Consider the following 10,000-nt stretch of genomic DNA (forward strand, 5'->3'; position numbering starts at 1 on the left):
GCTTCGAAATTACAGTTAAAAACCAAGTAAGACGAATATGATAATGATTTTATTGTATGGCATGAGAATCAGATCAAGGGGAGAAAGAAAAGCAAATGTTATAGTATTGGTAGATAATCATATAAGCTTTGTATACCATTTGTTTTATGTACTGTGACTGGAAGGGACTCACATTGCATTGAGTATACTTTATAAATAGTTCTTGATTAGTTGATAGGTTCGTCTTTCAGTGAAATCTGACTTAATTTCTCATATGGTATAAGCCAGAAGGTGTAGAATCATGAACAAATATAGTATACTGCATTTTGATAGAAAGGTTTGGCGCCTTAAAAAATACCAGAAACTTAGAAGACTGATTAACTCAATGTAAAGTGGTTCTTAAAGACTTAAATTAGCCTGATTTCAACCTTTCACCTTAGAACATACTTTGATGAGTGATGGCTAGTCTTGGTACAATCACCAAATGCTAAAAGTTATGTATATGTGCATCTCTTTGAATTCAAGATGGATTATGTATCATTTAGTATAGTTTCTCTTTCACACTGCTGTTAGACACAAGGCAAACTTTGCCTGTTGGATTGAACAACAGAAAACAAGACATTTTCTATCACGGGTATATCCTTCACAAGTTGGGCAAAGCCACTTATACGGGAATACAATGATAGAGTGGGGTCTGGGTGTGGAGGCCCTGAGTTAGAAAGGCTTTTGGTTCAGTGTTTGTTTATCCCAGGAGTGGCTGGGTGTTATTCTTTGCTCAAACAAATAACTGAGGAGATCTTGATAGTCCCAGTATTAGAGGAGAACATGATGTATATCCAGGAAGGATTTTTTTATGGGATAAAATAGACTAAGAGAGCTATGAGAGTATGGAGAGCCAGGGCTAATGTTCAGGGAAAGTGAGAGATTTGTGATTGTTAGGATGTTTATAATATTATAAGGTCAAAAGGTTGTTATGTTTCAGAGTTTATATTTTTACTGCTAATTTATATCTGCTCCTGACTCTATGGCAAGGGTAAACAAACCCTGTTAACTCAGGCAAGATACTTTGTTGACCTTCCTGGAAATTTATTGTTGAATAAGGTAGCAGTCTGAATATATATGCTGGTCTTTGCCAAAGTGTAAAGGGCAAAAGCAAGGTGTTGCTTTGCTTTATGCAGTCTTCTTGTGAGATAGTACAGTAATTACACTTGCTAAGACTACTATTTCTGCACCTATGCTGGTCACATTGTGTTACTTGATTAGCATGCTCTATTGTTTGCCATCCTTTTAGGGGTTAAATATATCAGATGAAAAGTATTATGTTTTTGTATCCCTCTTGAGTTGTAAATAAGATCAAAGATATGATAACTTTAAGTGTTTGACAAAAACACATAAAAGGTGTCAAAATTTATAAAATAAATATCCTTTACACTATTTCAGCTATGAGGCGGATGCAAAGTTTGAAGCCTACTTCACTGGTCAGCGAGTTGAGGTATGGAGTTATTAGTTTGTGAAAGTTGACTTCATGTTTGTATATGAAAATATGCATTAGTTAAATGAAAATGGAGAGAGATCTATATTGAACTATATTGAAGGCATTTTCTTTCTGTCATTTTATAAATAGGGGGACCTAACGGTCTGACATGTCAAACTTGTTTTTTAAGAAAGAGTGATAAAAGAAGTTGCCTCTATTGTTAACAACTCATGTTCTCATAATGAACTTAAGAATAGCTTCTGATATAATTCTGATTTAGTTATTCTTTGCAAGTATATCTGTTAAAGAGATTTTTACTTTTTCTGACTGTATTGATTTTTTGACTTGCAGGTGACAAATGATGGGTCAGCAGTTTTATGTGAGTGCAGAGACAGTGTTGGGATCGTGTCATTGGAAACAGGTCAGGTGACAGGCCGAATTACCTGTGAAGAAGATGAAGTTGTCTGCCTGAGCCTTTCCCCAAATAATAAAACTATAGCAGTAGCTCTCAAATCTACATCAGTGCAACAGTACCAATGGCCAAGTATGTTACATAGGTCTTTATATAATTTGATGTATATGAGTAGAGAAGTATTTATATATGTCTATATATAAGCTCAGTTTCATGTGGTAAAATGTATATATGTGTATATGAATGTGTATGTATTGGTATATTTCCATGTACACAAGGATATGTAGCATAAACTATTTATTCTATCCATTATCCCTCTTCTCCACAACACTTCTGTGGTGAACTTAGGTTTAGAGCAAGTTCGGAGCTTCAGATCCTATCACCGTGGTCCTGTCACCACCATGGCCTGGGATGCTTCCTCAACCTTGCTTGTGACAGGGGCAGCAGATTCATCTGCAAGGATCTGGGACCTAGAACAAAAATTTTGTACTCACAGCCTCAAAGGAGCTTCGGGAGTCTTTGGGTAAGGTTGATCATTTTCTTTTGTCCTTATTAACAGAATAGTATTTTTAACATGTTGAATGTGAGGTACAACTCCCTAGCGACTGACAACATTCATGGTTCAGTGTGGCTTATTTTACTGATTTTGGTTATACATTGATGGCTCACAAGTGTTTAGTCACCAAGGTGTCAGCAACTAGGCCTTCCTGATCTTACTTATTTTACCCCATTCTTTGACTTTATGTGAAAAGAAAGTTTTTATTTCTATTAGGCCTAATATTACTTTCATTGTTCTTGTTTTTATTTTAGTATTATTATATCTTTGTTGATATACTGTGAATAGTTTAATGAAAATGAAAACTTTTCTGTCTGAAAATTCAAGGAAGGGAGCAAATGGCTACGGTCAGGTAGGCTAGGAGTAGTAATTGTCTCCTTGGTGACTAAGTCCTTCTGCAACCATCCATATGTATTTAAAATCAACATAATACAAAATCACAAAGGACAGTCTATGTACACACACACTCCAAAATTATAATTCTTATGAGTAGAAAACAATAGAGACATTGTGAAGCTGCAACATATGAATAAAGACACATAATTCTCAGCGAAGAAACATCCTATGTGTTACAGGGTCGTAATGTTCCACCCTGATCTTCTGAAACTACCACGAGTGTATGGTTCGGCGGGCAACAACATCCATGTGTGGAACCTTGCTGCTGGCTCATCGGAACTCCATGCCACATTGAATGGGCACCATGCAGCAGTTACGGATCTTTCACTAACACATGATCAGAAATACATGCTCAGGTATGTGTTTTATTATTATTTGTTATTGGTTTGCAGTAGTATTGGCCAAAAGAAATGTATTTTTTGTCAAGGAATCATGTTTCTAATTTTGAATATGAATTGTAGGATTTTTTTGTTGTATTTTGATTATACTTAAAAAACTAATATATGTTAAAAAGTATCAAATAGATTTACTTAGGTGATTTATTAGGGGTCATCCATTTTTTAAATTATTTTCACAACACAAAAAAATATTCTTTTTGCAAGACCACCACCCCCCAAACACACATACTCACTCACTCACTCACTCACTCACTCACTCACTCACTCACTCACTCACTCACTCACTCACTCACTCACTCACTCACTCACTCACTCACTCACTCACTCACTCACTCACTCACTCACTCACTCACTCACTCACTCACTCACTCACTCACTCACTCACTCACTCACTCTCTCTCTCTCTCTCTCTCTCTCTCTCTCTCTCTCTCTCTCTCTCTCTCTCTCTACCTCTCTATCTCTCTCTACCTCTCTATCTCTCTCTCTCTCTCTCTCTCTCTACCTCTCTATCTCTCTCTACCTCTCTATCTCTCTCTCTTCTATAGTGTACAGTGGAAATATTTAAAAATGATCTAATTAAATCCAGATTGTCATTTTTATGATGTTCTCAAAAGTGTATGCCAGAGATGAACCCTACCTCCCCGGCACATGGTTTGTACACTTATGAAACTTAATGAAAAAAAATGGATGACCTCTTTGAGGTGCTAAGTTCAACTTCTTTTTATAGTCTAGTATTTTTTCTCATATCTATCCTGCTTAGCTGTACATTTGAACTGGGTTTCTCTTTTCAGCGTGGGTTTAGATAGAGTCATCATCCTGTGGGATTTGATCTCCATGTCCTGCAAGAAAGTTGTACCAGTATTTGAGTCCCTCTCAGGGTTAGTCTTGCAGCATCCTGAGAGGACAGCATTTCCTGGTGCTAAAACAGATGATGATCACGTCTATGCTATGGTTGTAGGTGATAAAGGTATGTAGGAGATTGATATGATGAAATACTTGTATGGCAGTATATCATATAGCGTATCCCAATATTCTGCATTATCCTACTTATCCTTATAATGTTCTATAGGTGTGCCAGCAGTGTGGCAAGTGGACACAGGACGTGAGGTGTGGAAGGCTTCAACCCCTGTGGTGCCTCCTCCAAAGGACGAGGAAGGAGGGGTCACTCTCATCAAACAGCTTACTGTTGTGCCTGCACTTGACTCTGTCCTCATGACTACTTTTGACCACTCGATTACTCTTGCAAAGACATCCTCACTCAATATCTGGAAACAGGTAAGCAACTTTGCATTTATATGAGAATTAAAACTATGAAGGTACTAGAATTAGTTTAGTCTTAAGTTTGATTTTTTGATAACTCACTGCACTTAGATGTATTAATCCAGGTGCTGCCACCATTGTAAATTCTTGGCTACTAACTTTAGCCTTAAGGGATGGTCTTACAAGCATTTTCATCACCAACAAATCTTCCAGCCACTTGCAAAAGTCTGCTTGTTCCGTTTACATCTTCATCACACGGCTATAAGACGATCATCCAAGGGCATCAATTTACAATGAGCAAACTTGACTAGTATTTTTAGAGGACAAATGCCTTTCACATAGCAGCACTGACTCCTATTTTGCAAATATGTGCCAAGAAATGAAAAGGCAGACAGATGTGGGTGTTCTGAGTAGCAAGAAGAGAAAGAAGGAATGTTATCATTATTTTCTTTATTGCTTTCAAATTCACACCACAACACAACTGTATAAACGGAGATGGTGGTGTGTTCATAGTCAAATTCAATTTGATGCAGAGGTAATCAGTTTGAAGATGATAGTTGAATATGGTTTGTACCTTGTTGTTGATAAAGCACTTATATGACCACGCCCTTATTCACCACAATTTTGGCTTTCTAAATAATGTTTAATTCCTTTGCAGATATTAAGTCAAGTAACTTTTTCAACTTTGTGCTCTATTGGTGTTTTATGGCTTTGATGTATAATAGTTTAAAGCTGTTGAAAAGCCAGCAGCTAAACTTTACCCAAGCAAAACTCAAAAATTAGGTCTTATTTTTACTTGGAATGGACAACCAAACATATTGAAATTACTCTTTAACACTGAGACTTTTATTTTTACACTATGCTGCAAAGAATCTGTCAGGAAGTACAATAGATTTAAATTGTAATTGGATAACCAGTTCTGTCTTTCAAAATTTAAATTCAAGTGTTTTACTGAATGATACCTTCAGCTATGTGTGTCACATGAACTGTATGTTTCTTTGCTGTCAGTGTCCTTATATTTATTATAAATTTTTATTCATAGTTTTAAGATTTTTTATGATACTTCTTCCTTTTTGCCATTAAGATAACTCAAACAATAACAATTTACCTTCAGCTTGCAGGTTATAATGAGCAGATTCTGGATGCAGTGTTTGTAGGGCACAAAGACTCCCACTTGGCTGTGGCCACAAACAGCTCTCAACTTCGGATCTATGACAGTGCTAACCTCAGCTGCCACCTTCTGCACGGCCACACAGCACTAATTCTTGCTGTGGCACGGCACTCTACACACTGTAATATATTTGCCACAAGGTGCGTTCCATTTTCCCTCTTGTGTCTAGTGATGGAACTTGAAGTTGGTATATAGTGTATTCTGTTTTGACTGTAATTAATGGCAATGTTATTCAGCAGTGGAGACAGTATTGTCCCTTTGAATGCATAGCTGTATGTTAGCTGGATAATTTGCGTATAGGGTTCTAGAAATATCTTGTTATTTTGCATGTAATATGTGACATATGGTTTATCCTTTTATGCTTTATTTTGTGCAATACAGTATGGACATTTGTTTTCATCTATTTTACCAGTTCTCAAGACACAACAGCACGTTTGTGGTATCTTCGGGAAGAAGATGGAACAGCACAATGCATTGGCATAGCTGTTGGCCATACATCAGGTGTAGGAAGTATAGCATTAGCCTCAGGTATGTAAAAATGGATTTATAGTTATTGATATGAATATCTGTAAATATTTATTGATAAAGTATAGGTAAGATTGTGTGCAGCAATATGAAATACTAGAATGATTATGCACAGCACATATGAAATTAACAAGGCGTGATGAATATTAACCCATTCTCTGTGGGCAATATATATTCAAATAAAGAAAATTGGTTATTAGGGCAAGACTGTTATCTTCTGCCTTCCATCTAGTCTAATTTAAATTTGATAAATTTATTCACTCTTTTTCTCTCTTCTCCATGATGTATTCTGTAGGTTACATGGTGACAGGAAGCAGAGACACCTGCCTTAAACGATGGAAAATAAAATCAGTGGAGGATGCCCTCTCAAAGAAGGAGGACATGAGCTCAACCTCCCTCGTGTGTAGCAACACAGAGAAGGCCCATGACAAGGACATCAACTATGTCTGTGTGTCTGTCAATGGCAAACTAATAGCGTCAGCATCTCAAGACAAGACAGCTAAAGTAAGATTTAATTTGCCAAAATTTGGCCTTTCATGTTGTATGCTTTGCTATCTAAGATAACTTACCCAGTGTGTATATTCACATTATGTTAAATCATTTGACTCTGAAATAGGTCAGGCTTGCCAATAGGATCTAGGTTAGGGTCTGTAGATGGGGGCCCCTCAGTCATTACGGGACCTTGCAGGCAAATCTGATATTTTGCCCATTTCTAGTTCAATTTCCTTCTCCTCCATCCCCTTATTTTCTCCTCTTATTTGTTTGATAAATTACTGATAAAAATATTTCAAAAAGGTTTGGAGTGGTGACAACCTATCACTCTTGGGTGTTCTCCATGGCCATCGAAGAGGACTCTGGTGTTGCGAATTTTCCCCTTCAGATGAAATTTTGGCCACAGCCTCAGCAGATGCTACAATTAAGCTTTGGACCTTGAGTGATTTCAACAATGTTGCTGTAAGTTTTATTTATGTTTTTCTCTTTTATTATGAAGTTTATGTTGTTTCTTTGGTTTTGATTACCATTTTTTGTATTCGTTTGATATCAATACTCTCTTGACAACCAGACATTGGAGGGCCATGGAGTGAGTGTGCTGAAGTTAGCTTGGATCAGCAGTGGACAACAAATACTCTCTACTGGATCTGATGGCCTCCTAAAGCTTTGGACTGCCAGGTCACGGCTGTGTGTGGCCACCTTTGATGGCCATGATGACAGGACGTGGGCATTAGCTGTCTCAGGTGTGGGACCAGATGGTGGCACAGATGAAGACGCACAAGTAGTGTTCACTGGCGGAGAAGATGCCAGACTTGTGCGTTGGAAAGACGTAACACAAGAAGAAAGGGACACTGCCCAGAAAGAAGCTGAAAGGTTTGTTCATTTTTTACTAATTTTCTATTATTATTAATGATAAGATAAATAGAATTTGAAATTGGTCAAAAGATTTCTTTTAGGAAGAAGCAATGTGACTGTATAGTATTTGATGCCTTATTTTACTTTTGGTTCTATTTTCAACCAGGCAAGCATCAGGTGAGCAAACACTCGCAAACTTAATAAAGGACAAGAAGTGGACACGAGCACTTGGCATTGCCATTAAACTGGGACGTCCTATGCATGCCCTGAAGGTGAGCTGAAAGCATAAATTTTGTGAAACTGAGTTTTCAAAAGTAGAATGTGCATACAGTGCTGATTTCAAGATTAGTGATTAAGCCAGTGGTAATATATATCTGTGTATGTGAGTGTGAGTGTGTGTTTTTTTTTGTGTATGTGTTTTTTTTTTTGTGTGTGTGTGTATTTGTTTTTGTGTGTATGTGTGTGTGTATATGTATTTATGTATGTATGTATGTATTTACATTTTTTTCTCTTATTCTTGAACAGGTGGTGAGATCGATTCTGGATGAGAGCCCAGATCAGCTACCCAAGGTTGTGGTAACTCTAAGAAGAGATCAAAGAGATGCTCTGCTGGACTATGCTGTGAAATGGAACAGCACAACCAAAAGCTGTCGTGAAGCTCAGGTATACTGTCCAACCATATGTATGTTTTGTTTTACTATCTCATTTTCTTGCTTATATGTTTTTTTTGTTTCATCTAGTTTTGTGCTTCATTATCAAAACTTTGCCCTTCTCTATGCAGAACATTTTGAACATCGTGTTGCAAAACCAGACACCAGAAGAGCTAGAGGAAATGCAAGGTTGGCAGAGCAGCCTTGAAGGCCTCCTGCCCTACACGCAGCGCCATCTGAAGAGGGTATCTGCTCTCCACCAGTCTGCGGGTATCCTGCGGTATCTGGCGGCATCCATCTCACTGGGCTCTGTGGACATCAAGTAATTGCATAATATATTTCATATGTACCATGCTGTATATAATCCTAATGTATTTTCTTTAAGTATAGTCCATAAATTACCTATCAAACTAATAGCAGCTGTTGTCCTAATAGCAACTACTTAAATATTTGTTTACTTGGACTATAACTAATTTCATCATGGAAAATTCCTAATAGCAACTCTTTAAATATTTGTTTACTTGGACTATAACTAATTTCATCATGAAAAATTCCTAATAGCAACTCCTTAAATATTTGTTTACTTGGTCTACAACTAATTTCATCACGAAAAATTCCTAATAGCAGCTCCTTAAATATTAATTTACTTGGACAATAACTAATTTCATCATGAAGAATACCTTTAAGATGTCTTTGAAGGCATGTACGTGCATACTATGCCCACTTTGAGTTTGGTTTGTTATTTGTCTCTACACATAGATGGCTGTACAAGTATGTAATCACCAATGAGCCAGTGAATAATTCTACATATCTCACCTGTTTTTCCTTTATCAATAGCATTAGTAATATCAGAAATATTTTTCCTAAAAAACTCATGGAAAGGTGAAATCAGATGAGGTCACAAGGTGTACTGATTGACTCCTTGTTGACTAACTACTCGTGCAGTCATCTGTGTGCAGACTGCTAGCACATTTCTTGAGTGAACACTACACTCTCCTGGTGGCTTTAGGCTGATATTGATTTCCTGGAATATGCTATAGTCCAAGGCATATTTTGTAAAGACTTATTATGTGCTTTCCTTTTGCTATGCAGATTTACATTTCTGTCAGTGAAATGTTCTGGCAACAGTGGTCATTGCAGAACTTTGAATAACAATCATAGGCCTAGACCTAGTGTAGGCTTGGTATTTCAACCTAGAATCTAGGTTGAATATGTTACGTAAATCCTTTTTTTGCCGGGCATGCATTTTCCAGGTAAAGTCCTACTAGGTAAAGTCTCACTGCTTTCTTTCATGTCTACATTCTCTTCTTCCTCCTCCTCCTCCTCCTTTTCACCCTCATCTTCTTTCCCCATCTCCTCTTTTCTCCTCCAGCACCTCTCCTTTCCTCCTCTCCCACCTCCTTTTTTCTCCTACACCACCTCCCCTTCCTCCTCCTCCTCCTCCTTCCTAAACCTTCTCCTCCTCTTCTTGTTGGTCTTCTTTCTCCCAAAATATCCTTTATTTTTTATTTTTTTAGCTAGCTCTCTCTTCTGCTTCCTTTTCCTATTTTACTTCCCTCCTCCTCCACCTCCTCCTCCTTCCCCTTCTCTTCCCTCTTCTCTTTCTCTTCATTTTACTCCTCTTCATCCTTCTCCTTCTCCTTCTTCTCCTTCTCTTCTTTCCTCCTCCACTTCCTTTTTTCTTTTCCCCCTCTCTTCTCTTCTATACCACCTCATTTTCTTCCTCCTGCTTAAACATTCTATTCCTATTCTTCTTTCTCTTCTTCCTCCCTAAATATCTTGTACTTTACTTTTTCTGCTTGCTCTCACTCTTCCTATTTTATTTTCCCTAT

The 10,000-nt window shown here is 37.4% G+C and overlaps 1 protein-coding gene across 1 annotated transcript in view; it reads left to right on the top strand.

Moving 5' to 3' along the window:
- The window catches only part of LOC113826253 (transducin beta-like protein 3), an 11,882-nt gene that overhangs the window by 67 nt on the left and 1,815 nt on the right, over positions 1–10,000 (top strand). Inside the window, exons 1-15 of the mRNA XM_027379126.2 lie at positions 1–26; positions 1,420–1,471; positions 1,805–1,997; positions 2,214–2,388; positions 2,997–3,173; positions 4,007–4,182; positions 4,285–4,490; positions 5,590–5,786; positions 6,059–6,174; positions 6,467–6,675; positions 6,967–7,125; positions 7,235–7,536; positions 7,685–7,790; positions 8,044–8,181; positions 8,300–8,490. The exon at positions 1–26 is cut by the window's left edge and continues 67 nt beyond it. Coding sequence (XP_027234927.2) covers positions 1–26; positions 1,420–1,471; positions 1,805–1,997; positions 2,214–2,388; positions 2,997–3,173; positions 4,007–4,182; positions 4,285–4,490; positions 5,590–5,786; positions 6,059–6,174; positions 6,467–6,675; positions 6,967–7,125; positions 7,235–7,536; positions 7,685–7,790; positions 8,044–8,181; positions 8,300–8,490 — 2,423 coding nt within the window. The remainder of the gene's footprint in view (positions 27–1,419; positions 1,472–1,804; positions 1,998–2,213; positions 2,389–2,996; positions 3,174–4,006; positions 4,183–4,284; positions 4,491–5,589; positions 5,787–6,058; positions 6,175–6,466; positions 6,676–6,966; positions 7,126–7,234; positions 7,537–7,684; positions 7,791–8,043; positions 8,182–8,299; positions 8,491–10,000) is intronic.

Source organism: Penaeus vannamei, chromosome 20, assembly GCF_042767895.1.
Source record: "Penaeus vannamei isolate JL-2024 chromosome 20, ASM4276789v1, whole genome shotgun sequence".
Lineage (NCBI taxonomy): Eukaryota > Metazoa > Arthropoda > Malacostraca > Decapoda > Penaeidae > Penaeus > Penaeus vannamei.